At 38.2% G+C, this 24201-nt stretch overlaps 1 protein-coding gene and 1 pseudogene across 5 annotated transcripts; one reads left to right on the forward strand and one right to left on the reverse strand.

Moving 5' to 3' along the window:
• Window positions 1-562: 562 nt before the first annotated feature.
• On the reverse strand, window positions 563-22878 carry NIPA2 (NIPA magnesium transporter 2). Of its 5 annotated transcripts, none has more exons than XM_061182982.1 (8): window positions 22764-22878; window positions 21698-21833; window positions 18711-18851; window positions 13998-14228; window positions 12544-12600; window positions 5269-5359; window positions 3917-4077; window positions 563-2673 (listed from the first exon to the last, which is right to left on the reverse strand). In XM_061182982.1, the coding sequence occupies exons 4-8, from the start codon at window positions 14134-14136 to the stop codon at window positions 2039-2041; spliced, it is 1083 nt and encodes a 360-aa protein (XP_061038965.1). In that variant the 5' UTR covers window positions 14137-14228; window positions 18711-18851; window positions 21698-21833; window positions 22764-22878; the 3' UTR covers window positions 563-2038. The 5 variants fall into 5 exon arrangements, with proteins under 5 accessions (XP_061038965.1, XP_061038963.1, XP_061038966.1 ...); XM_061182980.1 differs by having other exon boundaries at window positions 22589-22878; XM_061182983.1 differs by lacking the exon at window positions 22764-22878 and adding an exon at window positions 22336-22425.
• On the forward strand, window positions 18719-18975 carry LOC133086130 (DNA-directed RNA polymerases I, II, and III subunit RPABC4-like; annotated as a pseudogene).
• Window positions 22879-24201: the final 1323 nt, after the last annotated feature.

A 24201-nucleotide genomic window follows, 5' to 3' on the forward strand; every position in this document is an offset into this window, starting at 1 on the left:
AATAAAACTAATGAAACCTGTTTGTGTTCCTTCATTTACTGTGACCCTCCCTATGAGCCCTGGCTTGGGCAAGGTACTTTCTCTCCTCACTCGAGTGCACAAACCAGGCCAGGAGTCTAGGTCACCTGCAGCCTTGGGAGAATGGACAAGATCATGATAGTAACTTCCATATGGCTTTAAAAACGTTAATACCAAAAAGTCCAGGTGCATCATCCATGGCACCAAATATAGTCTGTGAACTATTCTGTTGTACTGTTTAACCTTGAGTTACGTAAAACAGAACTGTTCTTTACAAAGTTACCTAAAAATGTTGCTTTTGGTAATGTGAAATAATAACCCTGGGGCCAGCATTCTGCTGCAGATTAAGAGGTAGCAGCTGTGCTCACCCTGTAATGAAAGTATAGAATATGATGAAAACTTAAGTTTAATGAGTAAATTTAAATAATTTACACTACTGAGTTTTATGACAATAACCAAATAAAAACTTCAAGTGCTAAAAAAAAAAAAAAATTCAAGTGCTGTAAGATGTTAAATAAGAATTTATTACTAATAACCTGTGCATTCTCATTAAGGGCAATATCACACCCAAGGGAGTGAAAATTGGTTTTTATCTATTGTATACAAAGCACAGATATAGATACAGTATATAAACAAATATAGAGATATCTGTGGTGTTAAAATTACATGGAGAGAGGCAGTTAGTTAGTTGTTAGAAAAAAAATGTCTACAAAGGCTCCTTAGAGGGTCAGTGATACGATACTGGGAAAATGGAATTTATTTCATGAAACTGGAAAACTGTTAACTTTGCCCTGATAAAGCCAGTGGGCAGTGAGGCTCCTGTGGTGGCTACTTACACAGTGGGCCAAGCTGTGTGACCTCGGGCAGGAGCAGCAGAATGCAAACAAGCCCAACCCAGATACTGACCCAAATTAGTTGTATTTTTGCGGCCAATCAATCAATCAGTGACAGGTTTTGAAGCTGCATAGACTTAATTATAGTACTCTACCTTTTTTTGCATATTTTTGAAGTTTTCTGTAAACTTTTTTTTCATGGACATTTTTTTGAAAACCAAAATATATAGTGGTCCAAACAAAGCAAAGTATGTGGTACAAACAAACCATATTTTACAAACATCCTGTTTATTCTGAGCATTCAGACTTAGAAAAGAACTTTGTTTCAATTTGTCTTTTTATTTCAATATGAGCTAAATTTAAGAAATTACCCTAGTCTTCTGACTTCATTTCCCAGAGTTGTTAGAAGAGCTAAATGACAATATAACTCCTTATGAAAATATATGGAAAAGTACAAGAGCTGATGTAAAATGGTAATCAAGGTTCCAGGCATCAAGGGATTAGAGTAACTGAAGAATAAAACCAGCCAGGCTGTAGTCCGACAAAGGGTGCGCTGTTTTAACAAGGTGCCATCTAGGAAGGCCATCAGATGTTCACGGTGACAACTCACAGCCTGAGAAGTATTTCAGTGTGGTATTTTCCTACCTTTTCTGTTTTTGTTGTAAAAGAGTTTCCTTCATTTAATAACTTAGGAGTCTCTTAAATTAACATTTCAAAATTAAAATAATTCATCAAACGGGAGTCATTTTTACAGGTAAGGTAAATTACAGGATAATGTATTGAGTTAATTTTGTTTTTTTAAATCAAAAAGCCTTAAAATGGTCAAGAATTGATAGAGTGGGCACGACAAATATACATTTCAGACTTTCATCACCAATGAAAAAATAAAGCATTTTTATAGACTTAAAACTGTCATTAGTGCATTTAGATTTTGGTGAAGGAAAATTTAAAATACCTCTATAATAATACAATGTTAAAAGAAAGTGGCCATGTACTGAGGTCATTTTAGTGAGCTACCATCATTTAAATATAAGAAAAGTAATTTCTTGGTCCAGATTAGTGAAACCTTAAAAAAGATTGTCTCTAGAGAACATTATTTGAGAACAATGCTTTTTCAGACACATTCTGATACTCAAAATCACTTTATAACACAATTATAGATTAATCTTTTAATTACCTCTTTCTTATTAAAAAGCTGTCAGATTTCCATTTCTTCGGGAGATATTTTCAGCAGTGTGTTGTTCAATTCCACAGGTTAAGCTCTCTTCACTATTATTAAGAACTTCATACATATTACAGAGACTGCCATTCACTGCTTTTTCATCTTTCCGAAAAGACACAGGCAGACTTGCGAGACTAAAGCTGACGTCTTTAAAGGCATGCAACAAGAATATTCCCACAATGATTGTAAAGAAGCCACTCAGAGTACCGATGACATCATCAACAGGCATATCTTGCCACTCCTTAAAAAGAATAGCTGAGCAAGTTAAAACTGATGTTGTAAAGAATACGTAATATATTGGAGTCACGATGGAAGTGTTGAATATGTCCAGGGCCCTGTTCAGGTAATTAATCTGTGTGCTCACACAGACTATAAGGCTCAGCAGCAGAATCCAGGCCAGGGGATGTCGCAGCACAGGCTTTCCAGCAAACAGCTCTTTGATAGCAATGCCCAGGCCCTTAACACAGGAGACTGAAAACGCTCCAATAACAGAGCAGATTGTGATATACACAAGAATGTTTGTCTGTCCATGGCGAGGTCCAACCACAAAGATTAATATCAAGGACACAATGACCACAAGTGTTGCAAAGACCACAAAACCTGGAGGAGGCAAAGTCAAATATTTAAGTCCTCAATAGGAAGGAGAAAGGTGTGCCCTTAACATAAAAATCAGCTTTCTTTTGCTGACCCAGCAAAAGCACATTCATAAAAATTTAGTTAGAAGTACACACTGGAAGATTAAACTATGCTTCATATTCACAAATTATTATACACTTAACATTTTTAAAGCAGCATCTTAGGCCTCATAATTATACAGATATCCCTTGATCAACATGGGACTGAGCTGCGTGGATCCAATTATATGTGGATTTTTTTTCTCATACTGCAGTACTACACAATCCGAGGGCTGAATCTGTCGATGCAGAACCTCAGGTATGGAGGATGGACTATAAGTGGGTTTTCTCGGGTGCTCCTAACCCTTGTGTTGTTAAAGGGTCAAACTTATAGAAAACGGCATCAGGCTGATTCACAGCTGTCTGTCCTAGAATATTGTACTACTTCCCACCCACTGGGGTGCTCTAACTCCAAAGACAGATACAATCAGAAACTAGTGGAGAGAAATCATGAGATGACCTTGAATGCCAAACGATTTATAGATGCTAAACATTTGTCTAAAATGAGTAAATTTTAAAAATATTTAGGGACAACCACTGGGGTAAAAAACAAATCAGTAAGAGAACTTGAAAATAACTGTCAGGGTTCAGGTTGGATATGGAGAATTGAACCCAGCATGATAATAGTAATGATTGTGTAGCACCATGGGCCAGGCACTTGTCTCAGCAATTTGCACCGATTAACTCATTAAACTCTGACAATTACCCTGCAGTACAGACACTGTCATCTGCATTTTAAGATGAGGAAACAGACACAACAGTCATTTAATCTTTTTACTCCTCTAATTCCGTCTAGAGGGAAACTTCAAATTAGATAAATTACCATCCCCCCCCACATCAATAAAAACTACCATTAATTTCCTCAGAGAGACAAAGATGAAATATGAGAGGAATCAAAGCAGTCAAAATCTGGAGAGAAGGGAAGTACTCTGAGGTTGCACCAACACCTCTGCTTGTTCCCTCAGGGCAAAACCCCTGATTTAGAGATACCAAGTTAAAGAACAAAAGAAACAAGGGCTGAGGGGCTGGCAGGGGAAGAAAATGACTGCAATTTCCCTAATAAGCCTTGTAGGACAACTGGCCTCTTCATATGCATATAAAATTTTGATTCAATAAAAACTACATTAAAAAGTAAAATACAGTAAGACTAATAAAACTTTTTTTTTTACCTGGATCTCCTAGCTTGTGAGACATTTCATTTAAAGTCTCAATCTCCTCTTCTTTCGGAGCATGAATAACCATAACTGTAGATCCCAGAATACTTAGCAAACATCCAATTTTTCCATGAAGGTTAAGTCTTTCATTTAGAAAGTATGAAGAAAGAATGGCACTAAAATGGGGAGAAGGTGGAGAATATTAAAATAATCAGCTACTTTTCTCATTTTTAAATATCAACACAACTCAGAATTTAAATTACTGAACTCAAACTAAAACACTGTGAGCTTATAAAGATTCTGGCTTTCAGCCAAGGTAAAGAAAATGCAAATTCAATCACAAAACGAAAGTTTCTGGGAACCACCTGTTTCATCATACACTAAACCAGTGTAGTTACCATCTTTCTACTGTAGTACATCAATGTGAAATTTATAATAAACAGAGCTATGGTACAAATGTATATTCTATTTAAGAATCTATGTCCAAACCAATGCTTAGTATCTGCTCAACTTTAATTTATCCCTACTGGTTGATGCATCCTTTGTACATTTTCATTTAATTCTATGTAATTTGCCTATTAAATTATCAAGTTTTAATAATTTATAACTAGTTTTATCAAAATCTTTAAAAAATATAAACCTATAAATATAATAATGGCATAATATACAAAAATTAAGGATAAAAGACATGTACCATAATATATCTTTATTATACATAATACATAACATCTTATATCTTTATATATTATGTATAATATATAGTATCTTGAAAATTATATAATTTGCATACAACATTGACTTATATAAATACTATCTTTAAAAAAAAAAAAAGATAAAAATACCTATCAGCCAACCAACTTTGGGAATAGTAGCCAAAATCCAGACTTCAATATGGGCTTAGCTGTTTGGGCTAATGATTAAAATAACAGAAACAGGACAAGTCTTGGACTGCTCCTCCCAAACAAGGATCCTGGGCCAGTCTTCAACCATGCCCCAATCAATGATTTTCTGTAGAAGGTACAGAAATCTATTCATCACCAACCACCACCTACCAAAGTATACATGTATCAAATGATAAATATTTTAACAAGTGCAACTTGGAATTTTAAAAAACTGAAATTAAAGTAGAACTAGTGCTGACTTTGAACACAAGCAACACAAAGAATAAAAGCATCTTCTCCCACAACTTGATAGCTTGCCTCTGCACAGAGGGTAACATTTCAAAAGCAAATTACTACGCAGCATAAAAAGTTCTCCACGTTGCTTAAATGTAAATTATGCTGACCATGTGTCATTAGATGGTACTGAAAACTTCACAGACTGAAACCCTAGCTGTTGTTTCTACGTGTGACGAGTAGGGTCCTTACCTCACTAGGACACTGAGTGCCCCTAACGGAGTCACTAGGGTGGCTGGTGCAAAGGCATACGCAGCAAAGTTGGCCACCTCGCCAGCTCCCACTTGGAGACAGACAACAAGAGAAAACTCTCAGATAGGAACATATCTAGTCAAAACGGAAATGCCTGCATTTTATTTACATTTATTTTTTAACATACTATTTCAATCGTATCTAGTAATTTCTGTATTTTCTCCCATCTATTCATAAGGGTTCTCCTGTAAATTAGCAACATTAGAATAGAGTTCAAACCCATTAGAAACAATACAAATCTATAATTTCAATGGAAGACATCTAATTTATGTTTATATAGGTGTTTTTTAAATTAAAAATTTTAATAGATATTTACATCCTATGACAACAAACACAAATCAGCTAAAACTGATATGAAAACACTTCTCCCAAGTCTTTTTCACTAGCTCTTTTCTTTTTTAAAACCCAACTCTTACGTTCAAAAGGTATTCTTAGGTTCCTACTATGTGCCAGATGCTGTTCTAGCATCAGGAAATACAACAGGGAGCAAAATAAAGATACTGCCCTCCTAAGACTTACATTTTAGTGGGGGAAAACAGACAAAACACGTACGTCAAGTATTTAAGTGTGCTATGAAGAAAACAAAGCAAGGGAAAGGAATGGAGAGCTGGTGACAGGCAGGACATGGTGCCAGGCAAAGGTGCTCTGATAGGTAATTTTGACCAATCTGATATGGAGTGAGGGATTTACCAGCAGCTATGGGTATGGGGAAGGGGGAGAGACATCCCAAGCAGGGAGAAGAGCAAGTACAGAACTTTGACTCAAGACAATGTCTGGCATGTCTGAACAGCAAGGAAGCCAGGGTGGCTCCAGCAAAGCGAGCCAGTGGGAGAGAAGCCAGGGAGAATCTCACAATGGATTTTAACTGAGCTGAAAAGCCACTGGGGAATTTTGGCAGGAGAGGGACATGTGATCTCATAAAACGATCACTCTTGGCTACTATTTTCAAAATGGTTATGCCAAATATCCTTTGTCTCTCACTCTCCCCAACATTTAGTATTGTCAGATTTTAAAGTCTGCTAATCTGTTAATGGGAAATGGGATTATTTTATTATGCTTTCAATTTGCATTTTCCCTTTTCATGTTTATTGGCCAAGTGAAATCTTTTAGTGAAGTAGCTGTTCAAGTTTTTCCCCTGTCTATTAAGCTATTTGTTTTCTCTTATCGATTCTAGGTAATTCTTTATATATTTTGAACACAAATCTTTTGTTGGTTAAAAGCATTTTTTTTTTATACCATGACCTGCTTTTTTTATTCTCTTAAACTCTTTTAACCAAAAAAGTTCTTGGGGGCTTCCCTGGTGGCGCAGTGGTTAAGAATCCGCCTGCCAAAGGAGGGGACACGGGTTCGAGCCCTGGTCTGGGAAGATCCCACATGCCGTGAAGCAACTAAGCCCGTGCGCCACAACTACTGAGCCTGCGCTCTAGAGCCCATGTGCCACAACTACTGAAGCCCATGCGCCACAACTACTGAAGCCCACGCACCACAACTACTGAAGCCCACGCGCCTAAAGCCCATGCTCCCCAACAAGAGAAGCCACAACGATGAGAAGCCCGCGCACTGCAACGAAGAGTAGCCCCCGCTCACCAAAACCAGAGAAAAGCCCGCACGCAACAAAAACCCAACACAGCCAAAAAATAAAATAATAAAATAAATATGTTAAAAAAAAAAAAGAAAAAAGATCTTGGGGCTTCCCTGGTGGCACAGTGGTTAAAAATCCGCCTGCCAATGCAGGGGACACTGGTTCAAAGCCCTGGTCCAGGAAGATTCCCCATGCCACGGAGCAACTAAGCCCGTGCACCCTGACTACTGAGCTCGCGCACCCCAACTACTGAGCCCACGTGCCACAACTACTGAAGCCCACTCGCCTAGAGCCTGTGCTCTGCAAGAGAAGCCACCACCACGAGAAGCCTGCGCACCGCAATGAAGAGCGGCCCCCGCTCGCCGCAACTAGAGAAAGCCTGCGCACAGCAACGAAGACCCAACGCAGCCAAAAATAAATAAATTTATTTTTTTTAAAAAGTTCTTAATTTTAATGTCAAATTTTAAAATATCTTCCTTTATGGTTAGTGCTTCATACAACTTGTACAAGAAATCTGTCTCAAAATTCTTTATCTTCTAAATCCTTTAGTGTTCTGCTTTCACGTTTAAGCTTATGAACCACCTGGAGTTGATCTTTATACAGAGTGAAGTAGGAACCCTATTTTCTTTTCCAGATGGATTGTTACAGCAATATTTACTGAAAAGTACATTTCCCTATTTCAATACCACCTCTGTCATAAATATACTGCCCACGGACCTATTCTATTGGCTTATGTATCTATCTTGTCATAATACCACCCTGACTTAATTAGTGTGACTTCATTAAGTCTTGATATCCAATAGAACAAGTCCTTTCACCTTTTCTTCTTAAAGAGTATCTTTGCTTTTCTTAGACTTCTGTATTTCCACACAAAATTTAAAATCAATTATCATGTACCATCTAACAACCTAGTTTCAAATGGAATAGCATTAATCCATATATCAGCATGGAGAGAAATGACAATTTTACAATTACAAATATTATAGTGATGAATCTTTCAATCCATGAAAATGACATATCCCTCTACTATTCGTCTCAGTAGTGTTTTCATTTTCTCTGTGGGAATCTTTACCATCTTTTGTTAGATTTATAACTAATTCCTGTTTCTTAAAATTATATGCAGATGGTAACATTTTAACATTTCATTTTCTAATTGTTTGTTGCTGATATATAGAAATACAGCTAAGTTTTGTATACTAACTTTGTATCCAACAACCTTGCTAAATTTTAATTTTATAACTCATCTGTATGTTCTTTGGAATTTTTATACCCACAATCATATAATCAGCAAATAACAACAGTTTATATGTTCCTTTCTAATCCTATTTTCTCCCCTTGACTTTCTGCATTGGTTAGAAATTCCAGTAAAATATTGAAAAAGTGATGAGAGGTTATTTGCTTGTTCCTAGTTCCAAAAAGTTAAGTCTTCAATATTTCCCCATTTTTGTGTTTACTGGGCAATTGTTGGTTTTGGCTTTTTTTTTGTCTTAGAAATCCTATATCATATTAAGGAAATTCACTTAAATTATTAATTTGAAGTGGTTTCTTTATAGTCATGAATAGCTGAATTTTACTGAAATAATAATTTTTCTCCTTCAATTTAACATGGTAAATTACAGTGATTGGTTTTCCAATATTATACTAACTTTGCATCAACAGAATAAATCTAACTTGTTCATGCTGTATCATTTTGTTTGTAATTTTTACATATATGTTCGTGAATGAGACTAGACTTTATTTTTCCTTTCTTATCCTGTCCTTTTGGCATTAGAATTATGCTAGCTTTTTTAAGAAGAGTGAAGGAATATATACTCCTTTTTCTATTAATAGGAAATTTCTACAAGACTACAATTATTTCTTCTTTAAATGACTGAAAAATTTACCAATGAAACCATCTGGGCCCAAGGTTTAGTATATGCAAAGGTTTTTTTTGGCTGCGTTTGGTCTTAGTTGTGGCATGCGGGATCTTTCGTTGCGGTGCGTGGGCTTTCTCTCTAGTTGTGGCGTGCAGGTTTTCTCTCTAGCTGTGGCATGTGGGCTCTGTAGTCGTGGCACGCAGGCTCTCTAGTTGAGGCGTGCAGGCTCAGTAGTTGAGGTGCACAGGCTTAGTTGCCCCGTGGCATGTGGGATCTTAGTTCCCTGACCAGGGATCAAACCCGCGTCCCCTGCATTGGAAGGCAGATTCTTTACCACTGGACCACCAGGGAAGTCCCATATGCATAGGTTTTAAAATTATAGATTCAACTGTGTTAAGTTAGAGGAGTATTCCAGTTTTCTATTTCCTCATGAGTGTTGATAAATTTTATTTTTCAAGATATTTTGTCTACGTTTATCGACTGGAATAAATTTTTCATAACATCCTGTTAATACGTATAAAACCCTAATTACATCACCTAGCTATTCTACCTTCTCCTTTTCTTGATCAGTTTCAAGGTTTATCAAGTTCATTATTCTGATCATAGACCCAAATGTTTGCTTTAATGCCCTGTTTTCTATTTAAATAATTTCAGCTTTTCTCTTTACTTCCTTCTACATTTTGGGGTTTATTCTGCCATTCTTTTTCTATTTTCTTGAACTAGATGCCTCACCTTTCTTATTTTCAATTATATTTATTTGAAACCATAAATTTTACTCTATTTACTTCAGTTATATTCCACAAGTTATGATATTCTGTACTTTGTATCAACATATTGAAGTATTTTCTAAATTAAACATATTTAAGAAATATTTTCTAATTTCCATTCTGACTTCTTCGAACCATGGGTTACATAAAGCGTATTTCTAAATTTCCACACGTGTTTTTCACGATATCTTTTTGTTACTATTTCTAATATAATGATCTGTGAAAATGCTTCATCAAATCCTTTGAAAAATTTAAGACTGGCTTCATGGTCCTGCAAACAGTCCATCTGCATCAGTATTCCATATGCACTTGAAAAGAATGTAGATCTGAAGTTGCTGAGTTCAGTGACTTAAGTGTGTTAAATCTGCTGTTCAAATTTTCTGTCACCTTAAGGATTTTACTTTGCTTTCCCCATCAACTGCTCAGAGTGTTACATTAAAATCTCACTATATGATTCTGGATTTGTCTATTTCTCCTTGCTATTCTGTCAACTGCTGCTTTGTATATAAGGCCATATTATTAAATAAAGTTAGAACTGTTAAACTTCCTGAGTTGAACCCTTTGTCTTAAGAAATGATCCTCTTTCTCTAGTATTGTTTTTTGCTTTGAATTATATTTTTTCTAATATCATAACAGAAATCTCAACTTTTTTCAGGCATGTTTTCCCATCCTTCTCTTTCAGCCATTCTATATCTCATGTTTTACAGTGTACCTTGTAAAAGGCATGTAGTTGTTTTTGTCTGTTATTTGTTTTTATAATTCCAGTAGAATAGTCTTTGCTTTTTAACTGGGGCATTTCGTGTACAGTAGTTATTGATATATCTGGATTTAAATATACCACCCATTTTAAAAGATTTTCTTTTCAAAAGTTGAAAGATTAATAATGCAACACTTCAAATATTCAGAAAAACAGAATAAAATATAAATGACAGCTATATATCCACCACCCAGACTCCCCAAGTGGCATCACCTAACTGACCCTTATTAGTCCAGGTCACAAGTTCTCTCTTTCAGCTGCCTGCTCTGGAGTCTGCGATTATCTCTAGGGCAGAAGTATCTCCAGCTTATCCTGAGCTCTATGCTTTTCCCTGATCTTGGCTAGCTAATTCTTCACTAACATGTTAGCTCTTCAATGCTTTTAAGAGGATGCTTTTTTATATCCTGTCCAGACTTTTAACTTATTTTCAGCAAATCTTATTAGTTTTATCTTCAAAGCACATCCAGAATTCTATCACTTCTCACCATACTCACTGCTACTACTCTGGGTCCATGCCATCACAACCTCTTACCTAATTATTTCAATAGCTTCTTACCTGGTTTCTCTGCTTTTGCACCTATGCAGTCTGTGCCTCAACACAGCAGCCTGAGAGTTCCTATTAAAACCTGAGTCGGATCAGGTTACCTCTTCACTCAAGCCTCCAATGACTCCCCATCAAACATAAAAGTCAAAGTCCTTTCTATAACCTACAAAGCCCCACATGATCTAGGCCCTTCGTACTTCTCTAAACTTACCCCTACTGCTTCCCTGCACATCCACTCCCTTACTATTCTTGCCTCTTTAATGTTTCCTGAGGTTTTAGTAATCCAGTACTGTATAACAAAGCACCTCCAAAACTGGCAGCTTAAAACAACAAAAGCCATGTTTTCTGTTGGTCAAGACTTAACGGTTTCTCATAGTTTCTGTTGATCAGTAGGTACTTCTCACTCAGGGTTTTCCAAGAGGTTGCAGTCAAGATACAATCTGCAACCTGTACCTTGCTAGAATCTGGAGGACCCACTTCCAAGATAACTTACTCACATGACTGGTAAGTCAGTAACTGGGTAAGTCAGTAACTGGGTATAGCCTGGGGACCTCTCCTCAGGCTGCCTGACTGTCCTCCAGCACAGCAGCTGGCTTCAGAATGACCAATACAATCATCAAGGCAAAACCTTAAAGCCTCTGATGACTCAGTCACATCATCAATTCCATTGCATTCTTTGATCACACCAGGTCAGCACTAATTCAATGTGAGAGGGGATCATACAAAGGTGTGACTACCAGGGGATGAGAATCTTTGTGGGCTATCTTGGATTCTGCCTACCACGCTTTAATAGGCCAGGCATGGTCCTGCCTCGTGGCCTTCATAACTATTACTTCTTCCTGCTTAAAATGTTCTTCCCCCAAATATCCATATGGCCAGCTTCCTCAATTCCTTTATGTCTTTTACTCAAGTATTATCTTTTCATCGAGGGCTGCCCTGGCCCCCTAACTAAAATCTAAACCTATCCATCCTTCATTTTATTACATCCCTTCCCTACTTTTCTCCTAGCAAGTGTTAACATGTATCACTAATACACATTTTATCTTGTTTATTTTATTGTCCACCTAGAATGTAAAGTCTCATGTGGTTAAGAATTTTTTTGTTTGTGTATTGTTTGCTATATCTCCAGCACCTAGAACACCTGGAATACAAAAAAATGATCAAGAAATATTTGCTGAATGAATAGTCAAATCAGTCTCTTTGTTATTTCAACTGCCCTTAAACTTAGAAAAAAATTTACATAATTTAATCCTGAATACTTTGAAGGCTTAGTGTCTTAAGGATCACTTTTTCCATGTACCCTTTAAAAGGTAATCATCAAAATAAGCATGGACAGTCTTACCAAATGCATATCTCATTTCCAATTTGGAATGAAAATTAATGGAGGGACAGGAATTAAAAACAGCATGTGTTCTATGATCTTTCACTTTCAAAATTACCTTCTTAAACTGAGCATAATTTTAAAAAATACATATATATATATCAGACATGTTTTAATCAAGTAAAAGTCTTCTCATTCAAATTAAATAAGCTATTAAACTGCGAAATGACTTTTAAAGGCTTAAATTTTACATATTTTGTGTTTTGTTCATTTATAAAAACAATTTATTTAAAGTTTAAAAACTGCTGGTAATATGAGGCTGTGATAGTATATGCAAATATTTCAATATACAGCTATAATATTTTCTTGAAATGTCCTCTATACATACTTGATAGCAGTCCAGCCCACCACAACCATTCTTTAAGATATGCATGGCCACCTTGACCTGTGAATGAAAACATATTTCACCTCTTTGGAAGAGTACCAGACTTTAATAAATTTATGACAACTATTAGTAATGACAGATTTTAAAATATCATTTGCTAATTATTACTACATTGAATAAAGGTTTCATCATGATTACATAGGGGATTTCTTAGATAATATTTTTATGATTATCTTAGAAAAGGGGATGTGAGGATCATGTGAATATGAATGACATATATTCAGTTCATACTTCATTCTTTTGTTTTGTGAACTCAGTTTCAATAAATAAGGAAACTGAACCAATAAGAAGTAGCCCAACTTCAAATGAATTAGATAGTGGACAAGCCACTTAGGTGTGGGTTAGCCCCACTTATGAGGTAGTAACCTTGGAGAAATGGGTCCTATATTCACCAGACATAAACAGTCTGAGCACTGCTCACAGTGTGGGGCTTCCAGGATGCTCATCCTCCCTTTTTACTTGACTTTCCTCCAGTCTAAACTAATAAAATCCGAAAGCAATCAGTACTTAAGCCATTGTTCAAAAGAAAAAGCCAATGCGAATGAACCCCTTGACAAGCGTATCCACATGGACAATGAGTACCTGCCTTAGGAATGAGGATACACTTGTTCAAGCAGCATATGCCAACACTTTCTCCTCTCTGCACGAAATCTAATAGAGGCCATTGTTTTAAGAGAGTTTAATTAGGTTTGGCCATAGAGATGGCACAGAAAAGAAGAAGGTAATATTTTTTACTGCCAAAGCAGGTTTTCCTATGAGGTCAGAACTGGGGCAGAGGCTGAATGACAGAACATGACCAGAACGCAAAATAATTCTGGGAGCTGTCATGATGCACCAGACGAAGTCAGGGGGGTTCAATCACGCTGGGCAGCCCCCAGGGTCTCGTGACTTGTCAGTAATTTTTGGGGATCAACCTACACCACCCAACAGAATTTCACTCAACTGAGTACACTTCAACCTTAGGAAGCCCTCTCTTTCCTTCCTGCCAATTGGAGATCATCAGAAAAAATGTCTAAGGAAAAGTCAAACTTTTACTATCATAGACAAAAGATCCTAGCCTTCAATAAGATTCTGATTCTGTCCACATACACTCACTTCCTTCTCTGCAGTCATATCAAAATTTAAAGAAAAGGCTGGATGCTAATTGGGCATTGGTCCCTACTCCCACTTTGATAATAACTGGAAGAGTGAGTAGTTAACTTATTTTGACATCTTCTTACTTTTTATTTTGCTCATTACAAAAATGATTCTCTATAAACATTTACAACTCTTGCACAGTTCAAAGTTTTAAATATAGTCACTAGGAATGAAGATATGGTCTTCTACAGTCAAAGAACCCAAGTACATAAGCACACACTGATGTCATTCCAAAGTCACATAGGGCATAAATAACCTACCTGCTCTCATGGAGCCTTTTCTGGCAAGTCGCAGAAGGCCTTTTTTTTTCAAAATGAAACTCCCTCCAATGAAAATGCTGGAGCTCATAGCCAGTCCCAGACCAATATAAAAGTCATATTTTCCACGGCCCTGGCTCATTTCGTTTGTTACTTTAAAAGTTCCTGTGAATCACATTGATCAAGAACAGAGAAACTGCTGGTGCTGGAGGCAGGATGATGCAGTCTTCAAATCTAAATGATGCAAAAGAAAATGAGGTTTTTCCCAGAATGACAGGATGCATGACCATATACAATTCAAAATTTTACTCTTTCTCTTTTCATAAAATAATAACATTTCTATTAGTACTATTAATAACATCAATATATTTACCATTTGTATTTAGCGCTAATCTAATTATATTTCTTCCAATTATGGCGAAAGATGGGATCTTGATATAAAACCATACTTAAAAACTGAACTCATAGGGACTTCCCTAGTGGTCCAGTGGTTAAGACTCCAAACTTCCACTGCAGGGGGAGAGGGTTCGATCCTTGGTTGGGGAATTAAGATCCTACATGCCATGTGGCGTGACCAAAAAAAAAAACAAAAACTGAACTAACAGAAACAGAGAGCTCCCAGAGTTAGGGGTTAGGGGGTAGGAGTGAAGGTGGTCAAAAGGTACAACCTTCCAGTTACAAGATAAATAAGTCATGGGGATGTAATGTACAGCATGGTAACATAGTTAATAATACAGTATTGTATATTCGAATGTGGCTAAGACAGTAGATCTTAAAAGTTCTCATCACAAGAAAAAAAATGTGTAACTCTTCTGTGGTAATGAATGTTAACTAAACTTAATGTGGTAATCATTTTGTAATATATACATTATGTGGTACACCTTAAACTAATACAGTGTTACATATCAGCTATAACAATAAAACTGGGGAAAAAATTAAAAATAAAACCACATTTAAATTGATTTTATAAACTCTGGTTTCGTATTTTTAAAATGTTTCCAGTCTTAGCGGATAGTCCATAGTAACAAAACTTTGCTGGTAAGACAAAACCTTCTAGGGACTTCCCTGCCAGTCCAGTGGTTATGACTCTGTGCTCCCACTGCAGGGGGTACAGGTTCAATCCCTGGTCAGGGAAGTAAGATCCTGCATGCCACGCAGTGTGGCCAAAAGTAAATTAAATAAATAAATAAATAAACGTTTAAAAAGTTAGTTTCACCAAAAAAGAAAAAAAAAAACTTCTACAGAATGAAAATCAGGCATAAAAATATACAAATCTAGTCTATAAATACATTTACCAATTTCACAAATGTATCCTTTTTGAATAATCTATAGAGAAACAAAAACTTTTCTCACTCATATATTTTCTTCTTAGAAATCTATGTAGACATAAGCATATGGTAATTTATTTCTTATTTAGCCTATTTGGGGGTGTGTAAGGAGAAGGCAGATGTCACATTATTTTGTGAGCAGAGGATGGTGATTCTAACAGACAGATGTTTGCCAGGGTGTATATGTGTAGTACTGGTGGACTTTTTAGAGAACATGAGGGCCATGGGACCTAGAGGACTCGAGTCATAAGGCCAGAAAGGATGCAGTGGCATACCAAAGACTGCAATTTTTTTCCAAATAGCCAAAACTCAGAACTCTGCTGACAAACAAACTAAAGCAAAGTGCAGAAAGTGGAGGAGAAAACATTTATTCAGCTGCAAGATTTATGATTGGTTATAACTAACTGCCAGTCCAACTTTCTGGTATGTCCTGAGATTTTTAGTCCCACAATTTAACAACTGAATCCCAGAACTAATCTGCAACTCAGTCAGGATCCTTAGTCATTAACCCTCACTAAGTAGCCAAATTTTTCCATTCTTCAGGTTATGGGACTCAGGCTTTTAATAAAAGGAACTTAACTTCCTATCTACCTAGCCCCTCAACTACTTTATCCATCCACTCAAACAGTTTTTACTGAACATATGCTATGTGCACTAAGCATTATGATAAGCTCTCTGGATAAAATGGTAATAGCTTTTAGACTTCAATGGGGAGACAGACAAGCGACAGATTTTAACAGGGGGTTGGGGGATAAGAGAAATAGGTGAGGGAGATTAAGAGGTACAAACTTCCAGTTACAAAATAAATGAATCACCGGGATGAAATGTACAGTATGGGGAATATAGTCAATAACAATGTAATATCTTTGCATGGTGATAGATGGTAACTAGGCTTATTATGGTGATCATTTTTGTAACATATAGAAATATCAAATCACTATGTTGTACACTCAGAACTAACATAGTGTTACAGGTTAATTATACCTCAAAACAAACAAAACTTTTGACACTAAACTTCCAGGTATGAAAAAACATCTTAAAAACGGTACTTACTGTAATTGAATACCAAAGATTTGACAATATACTTAAACACAAAGGAATAAAGCTCTCTGCAAATATGCTATAGTTTTTCAAATCTGGTGGCTTAGTTTGAATCAATTCCTTTACTTCTACTTCTTATCAATAAATAAAAGTACAAAAATGAAAGATAAATTTCAAATCTATAATTAAACTGCTCTATCACCAAAAGAAAAAAAAAATTATAACAAAAGTAAGTGCTTACAGGTTCCCACCACACCCTAAACAACTGGTTTATCCATGTTTATGGCCCAGTCACCCTCAGCAGAATGCCAGCTCCTGGGCTCCTGCACAAGAGTCACCTCTTTTTATCCTGTGTACTCAGCTATCTGGCAGTCTCAAAGTATGTCTCAATACATGTTTGGAATCATATAATTGGTCCTAAAAAATAAAGTTGGCTATTCATGAGTGGTCATTAGTAGATAGAAAACCACTGCATCACTCATATCAGCATCCTAAAATGTAACCACTATTTTATAGACTATAAACTGAAGAACTGTAAAAAGTTGTCAAAGTATACTGGGAAGTGATAGTACCACATACAAGTGAACATGCAAAGATAATAGTAATAACGGCTGGAAAATGGGAGTAAAGAAACCTGGCTACCAAACACTTCAGCCCACTTGGCAGGTATATCCTTCTAATGAGCAAGAGTCACCTAACTTTAACGAACCCGCCTCCTTTAACCGTTATGTTCATGGAACAATGTTCATAATTATCATACAAGTTCTACTGAGGAAGTAACTACTTAAATCTTCAAAAATCTCCCTTTTGAAGGTCTGAACAGAACAAGCCAAATTATAGTCTGAATGTTCTGGAATCAATAAGATGGAACTTTGTTATCTGCAAGGATGATACCCAGAAACAAGTCAGGTTTATCTGTAATTCCAATCCCAGTATAATGATAGCCTCACAAATACAAATTCAGACTTTAATTATATAAACCTGACCTTGAAATGCCAAATGTGTAACTACTAATTTACTAATATTTACTAACACTTAATGTTAAATTTCACTAAATGCAAGTTACATACATATGGTGTAAGGTCTAAAATTAAGACCCAATATATTGTGCTGCCTCGACAGTAAAACTGGGATGTGCCTGGTAAAAACTGGGATGACCTGACCACAAGTTCCTGCCCTCCCCCACTCTGCTTTCATGGCTAGGTCCCGAAGCCAAACAACTCTACTTACCATGGGGACCAGGCACAGTTCCTGCTTATCCTTGAGTAGTGGGCTTCACTGCCTTGACAGACTGCAGAATTATTAAAACAAGCCAATCACATCCTCCTGCAGGAGCCAAGGGGCCTCTCAACCTCTTGCACTACAAAGCCTGCCTCCACAGTCCCTGGTTCTTTCTCTGCAGCCCCCGTGTGGCCCTGTGTGGTATGCGGTGTCCTCCTCCTAGATGAGTAAAAGTGACTAATAAACTGCTCTCACATGCCCAGTGTCAAGTGTCATAGGGAGGGAATCCGCACCCTACCCCCAACCAACAAAGTGAAGAGGTGATTAAACCAATATGTTTAATGTTTAATGGAATCTTACTCATTTTATCCAAAGATCACTGTAAGTTCACTATTCTTAACTTTACTATGTCTACATATAAATTTTCTCCACTTGTTACATAAAGTCACATGATGCTATTTAAAATCTTTTTCCCTGTTTTTTTTTTATTGTTATTGACTTATTGTGGAAAATTTCAAACACACAAAAGTAGAGAGAAGGCCTTTTTTGACCAGTTGGGTCAATCATTTATTATGCATGTGGCTTTGGAGAGCTCTACCCCTCGTGCTCACTTCACCTTCCAACACAGGATCATGGCTCCCTTGAGACAAGTCATCAGCGCCCAGCCACACTACAGCCCTCCCATCCTCCTTTCCACTACTTAGAGGCTGCTCTTCACTCCAGGCCAGGTCACACTTCAAGCTATGCTACAAAGACTTCTCCAGTAGCTAGAGCCCACAGGCATTTTCTCTCCTTTGCACTTATTTTATTTACAGACAGCTTCATAAAATTTATTTCTTAATTACTGTTCTATGTTCAAAGATAAATTCTAAGTTTCTTAAAGACAATGACTGGTTCTTTGTGATGGTTTCTCCACAAAAGGCACTCATTTATAGTGGCAAATACGATTTATAAGCTTTTCTAGAATCAAGGTTATTTGTTGTGCTTGTTCGTTCACTTACTGAACTACAATGATGTGTATATGGGTGGGGAAGGGTGCCAAGTAACATAAAAGTTACATGCCATCAGGTTATAAAGCAGCCTTCAGCCACTAAACTAAGTATATGAATCATCTCATTTCACTTACAGGTTGAAAACAGGACATCCGTGGACACAACGGCAAGTCGGAATCTGCTTGGAAGTGCAGAGAAGTTCCTCCGTGCTACGTGGGGACAATGGACACCAAGAAGGACGTTCAACCCCCAAAGCAGCAGCCAATGATATATACCTGTGGAGAATGTCACACAGAAAATGAAATAAAATTACGGGATCCAGTCTGAGGCAGAGAATGTGGATACAGAATAATGTACAAGAAAAGGACTAAAAGATGGGTGGTTTTTGATGCTCGGTGAAACATGAAATTCTGAGGACTATCTTCATTTGTATTTGGATTTGCTGTTAATATTGTTGCATAGCTTTTGATTAGTGTACTTTATGAATACAACTATATATACATAATTTCATTTTAAAAACCATATTGTATTTAGAGATCTATTAATAGTATATATAAAGATATTACTTTTTGTTCAATTAAAAAAAAAAAAAAAAAAGGAAAGAAAATAGGACATCAGTGTGAATGTCCTGAAAGGAACAGTTGCTTCACTATTCGCTGACCTGGTAATGTTCTATTCCTACTCTGTGTAACTGAAGGTCAATCACAGCCAGGACAGCCTGAAACAGACATTATTTTTTATTTCTTAAGGATTAGCTATGAGGCAGGGCCAGGTTTAAAGACAGCTAAAAAAGAAAACTTGCTAAGTTTCACTTCATCTAGGTTCCCAAACCAGATATGACGAGCTCCAGGTGGTAACCTGACCATGTTACCTCTTAAAGGGACTCAGGTGGAAGGTCCCACTCCCCTACCCTTGGCTGTTACTGTTTATTTATATGTGGCCATCTGTTCAAGAAACATACATGAGTAGCTACGATGTGCCAGGCATTGGAGTTATAAAGATGACCAGAAGTTCCTGTCCTTAAAAATTCCACAGCTAAGGGAGAATTCTGAAAATAAACTATTCAAATTTTAAACACACTCAGACTTTTAGAATTTTCAGCTTGTTCTTTCTAAACTTTAACACACTTAGTTTTCACAACTGATTTCATCGATATCTACGAATACTTATACTGTTAAATTCCATTAAATGCGATTATGTCAAAAATGAAATTAATATAGCTCAAAGAAAATAATTATGAAATTGGTCTACCTCCTTCTAAAACGTGGAGAACATAATTTAAGGAACAGGAAAACAGGGACTAGCATTCTAACACCTATACAAAAAGCCTAAATTAAGATTTGTTTTGGGAGTTAGAGTTCCAAAACAAAGTTCCCTGGTGGTCCAGTGGTTAGGACTTGGTGCTCTCCCTGCCATGGCCCTGTGTTCAATCCCTGGCAGGGGAAAGATCCCACAAGCCACACAGCACGGCAAAAAAAAAAAAAAAAAACCCGAAAAAAAAAAAATTTTGCTTTGCAAAATGACTTATCATCAATCACCAAAGTTAGCTAACTTTAAAAATTATACCAACTGAAGTACATTTACAGCTTTAAACTTGTCACAGCACTCCTGACATTTCATTTTCGAAAAAGCTTGAAAAGAAATGTGATAAGAGCCTCATGATGAGAAAACAGGCACAGAGATGTTAAGTAACTTCTCATGCAGCTGGTGGGTAGAAGACCCAGGACTAGAATCCAGCTCTCCTCAGCCTTTTGCCTTTCCCACTGGAGTCTCCTTTTAGTCCCCGAGCTGGAACACAAGCAAGGGGCAGCTCAAACCAGGCTCTCAGTGTAGGTCACTGTCTTCACACCCGATCTGCTCCTCCTTATGTTCTGACTGCAGCTTCACCATTTTCATCACCCAAACTGCATACAAGGGCCAAGGGTGCCAGATGGATTCTACCTTTGAAATATGGCCTGGCATCTCCATGTCTCTTCTGACCTTAATCCAGTTTAAAAACATCATGCTACCACACTGCTCTATAAAACACATCTCTGTCATCACACTCTCCTGCTTACAAACTTAGAATGGCTACCCAACTATTTACAGAAAGAATTCCAAATTTTGTAAGCCAGTAACTAAGACCTTTCACCATTTGTTGCAAACCTGTCTTTTAAATCTTAACTTCCCGATACTGTATTTCACATACCCTGGTTCCACCCTAAGCCAACATACTGCTGCCATTCTTACCTATTCCTTTCACTCTATAACTTTATTACATTATCCCTTTCATCTTTAAGGACCTGCTTCAAAAAAGCACCTCCACAATGAAGCCCTGCTTGAATTCCATAAGCCAATCTTTTCTGAATTCCCTAGCCTTTAATCTGAACCTCTCTTTGGACACTTTTCTAGCCCTTATTATGATTACTAATGTACATGACTCATATCCCCCTATGGACAAGTGGTATGCTTATCTCATTTACTCAATCAACAAATATTTACATGAATACACACCATGTTCTAGGAACAGGGATACAGCAGTGAATACAACAGACCAAAACCCTGCCCTCATGGAGTTTACCTTCTGTTGGTAAATAAGGACACAATATTGGAAGGCAGTGACTGAACACTAACTGAACCAGGGCAGGTGGGACACCACAGCAGAGTATTTTTATACAATAGAAATATCCTGAAAGTAGTGTAATTGTTTTTTATTATTATGTCTCCCTAATAGTAATAGCTACCACTTATTGAATGCCTACAGAGGCACTGCTCCTGGTGACTGATACACATTAATTCTAATCCACACAATAATGAGAAAAAGGTATCATTACCCCCACCTTGCAGGTAAAGAAACCAAACCTCTCTGAGGTTAAATCACATGTGGAGGATCATACAGAAAGTTAAACAGCCTGAAATGGAACCTAAGTGTCCACTGGACTCAACTTCTATATAGACTGCCCACATCATAATAAAACCTTAAGAGTTCTCAGTCTTTACTTCTACTTGGTTTTCACTGCTTTAATTTTTTCCAACCTCTCATTTGGCTAATTATTTCTAAAAGTAGTAGTTATAAATACTACAGAACCTAAATTTCCAACCCTATTTCCAACATTAGTTATAAATTAAAACTTTAACTTACATGTACGTTTAATATGGTCTCTCTTATGAAAACAAGGCTGGAAGAGGTTAGAGATGACTTATTCACTCTCATTTCCTCGTAAATAATACCCTTTATTCTCATTTAAAGTTCTAAGCCCTGGCAGAGTAGCTCCAGCCTGGAACGAAGAAAATACAGAAATAGGCAAAAGGAATGAATAGTTACTGAATATTTTTAAAAATTTGACTACTACCCTCCATACTCGTTTTACTTACCAACTAACATAAAACCAACTCAACCGATCATAACATACTGCTTCAACAGACAGCTTACTGGTATGAAACAAAGATCTCTATTCCCTCACATTCATTGATAGTACTTTAACAAAAAATAAAAGTACTAACTGGACTCATGGTACATAGAGAATTTCTAGAAACAGAACTAAAGCACAGTCTATAGTAAATGAAATGAAAAATCTAGTAAAGAGATTCAAGAGACAAACACAAAACCAAAGGTATACTGAGTTTTGTTCAGTTGTATGGAGAGGGAGAGAGGAATCTCTGAGTTTATAAAAGTTAGGAAATTAAACAAGCCATGTTCAAACCGTCACAGCGACATCTAAGGCTTGTTCAACTGTCAGTTAATATCTCCGCAGTAGCTGAAACAATCTTCTAACTCACAATAGGAAACTATCTTAATGAACACGCGCCCCCGACAGGGCCAGGCCGGTTTCCGTGTGATTTACTGGCAATCCAACGCACGGTGGTATTCCTCGATTTAGGTTACGCGGGAAACCCCATCTCAGACCACGCGCGGCTCGGGGTCCCCAGGGAGAAGAAAGGCGCCCCTGAAGAGTCCTTCCGGACCCAAGATGGGCAGGCTTGCCCCCAGCCCCTTCGCGCTTGCCTGAAAGGAAGAAAGTGGCGACCTCACCGCCGCTGGCCGGCCCGCCGCGCGCGCGGCTTGCCCTCCACTATCCGGCCCCGGTCACCTCCGCTCACACCCCCATACAGGCCGCACGAGCCACCCCCTCCAGAGCACGCGCGGCCACCGCCTTCGTCGCCGTCCAGTGGGAAGTGCGAGCATCCGGGGCTGCAGCCTTGCGCACCTCTTCCTCCATGGGGGGGCGCCCAGGGGAACCTGTCCCGGACGACCTCCAGCTCCCACCGCTGCCACCAGGACCAAGGGGCACGGCCGAGAAGAACCTGGGAGCGGCAGAGTGACGCAAGAGAAGCCGCGCGCGCGCGCGCACTGCGGCGCGGCAAAGGCTCCGCCCCCGGCTCGCTTTCCGGTTGTGTTCCGGTCTGTTTTCCAAGTCCTGGTTGGCGGAGGGCGGCGGGGCGGGCCAAAGGGAGAAGGTTTAGGAGGCAGCGTTTTGCCACGTATTGTTGGGCAACCAAATGATCAAAGCCGAAGTACCTTGTACCGTGAATTCCCACGCGCGGTTAGCGCATGTGAAGCTGCATTTTAAGCGGTGTCCCTAAGAGCCCCTAGGGAAAGGTGCTCCAAGAGGGCAAGGGGCAAGGGGCGGGACTAGAGTGAGGCCGGGAGACCGGGGTGTGTTGGGGGACGCGGAGGCGTGAGACCAAGTGATGGGGGCGGGGCGGGGCGGGGCGGGGCTCGGCTCGGCTCGGCTCAGGGTCAGGCCCTCTCTTCCCAAAAGTTAACTAACCGAATCGGGGAATAGATCAGTTCTTTGGGAGAGTTTGTGGTTTGGTAAAAGCCGGTCTCCCGACACTTGGAGCAGAGATTTATTTTTCATGAGATGCACAGGAAACCCACTGTTAAGCTGTCCTGCCTTGGCTCCTCCTGGAACGTGGCAAGTTCCTGGGACCCATCATCATGGTTTCCTCGAAAAAGGACAAAGACAGAGGGCTCATTTATTAGAAACCGGGAAGCGCAACTAGCTACATCTGCAGTGAGACCTGCTAATAAATCAATAATACCTTTGTTACAGGTGCAAAAGTCCTCTGGGGATATTCTTCCAGTTTTTGACTAGATACAGAAACACTATTATACCAAATTTAAATCATTTTGGGTGGGAATCTTTCTAAACTGAAGTCTATGTTTATTTAGCCAGAAAATGCCAGATATAATTTGCTCCTTTCAAACTGGACTGTTAACGTTCTAGACTGCACAGCCCCTGACCAGTCTGGTTTTGGTAACTATGCAGCTTCTAATTTAATCTGTAAGCTTGGCAACCAGACAGATGTGCTTTTTAGAACTGGCTCCAGAGGAACTTTTTTGCTTACCTTTTTGGTCTCAGCTGAATTCTAGCTAGATGACATGGTCAAATAAGGAATTACATTGACTTGATAGCTGGCAAGCTGGTCTCTGATGATGTGGTAGATTGATAAAAATGGCTCTGATTCTCTACTCACCCATTTTGCAGCGTGGCTTTGCAGTTCCACTCCAGCCTTGGCCTTGGGACTGTCTTTGGCCAAGAAAATGTGGTGGTTCCCAGCGTAAATCATGATGAGAAGAAGCCTGGACTAGTTTGCTGGAGGAGGAGACCAGGTGGAGCAAAGCAACTTACAAAGCCATCT

Source organism: Eubalaena glacialis, chromosome 1, assembly GCF_028564815.1.
Source record: "Eubalaena glacialis isolate mEubGla1 chromosome 1, mEubGla1.1.hap2.+ XY, whole genome shotgun sequence".
NCBI classification, from domain to species: domain Eukaryota; kingdom Metazoa; phylum Chordata; class Mammalia; order Artiodactyla; family Balaenidae; genus Eubalaena; species Eubalaena glacialis.

What these genes read in the sequence shown, in the direction of transcription:
- NIPA2 (XM_061182984.1), bottom strand. Translation starts at nt 14,136, where the DNA reads ATGAGCCAGGGCCGTGGAAAATATGACTTTTATATTGGTCTGGGACTG. An exon ending in AAAAGGCTCCATGAGAGCAG is followed by an intron (nt 12,601 to 13,997) that starts GTAGGTTATTTA and finishes TTTCATTCACAG; the next exon opens with GTCAAGGTGGCCATGCATAT. An exon ending in GTGGGCTGGACTGCTATCAA is followed by an intron (nt 5,360 to 12,543) that starts GTATGTATAGAG and finishes TCTGTCTCCAAG; the next exon opens with TGGGAGCTGGCGAGGTGGCC.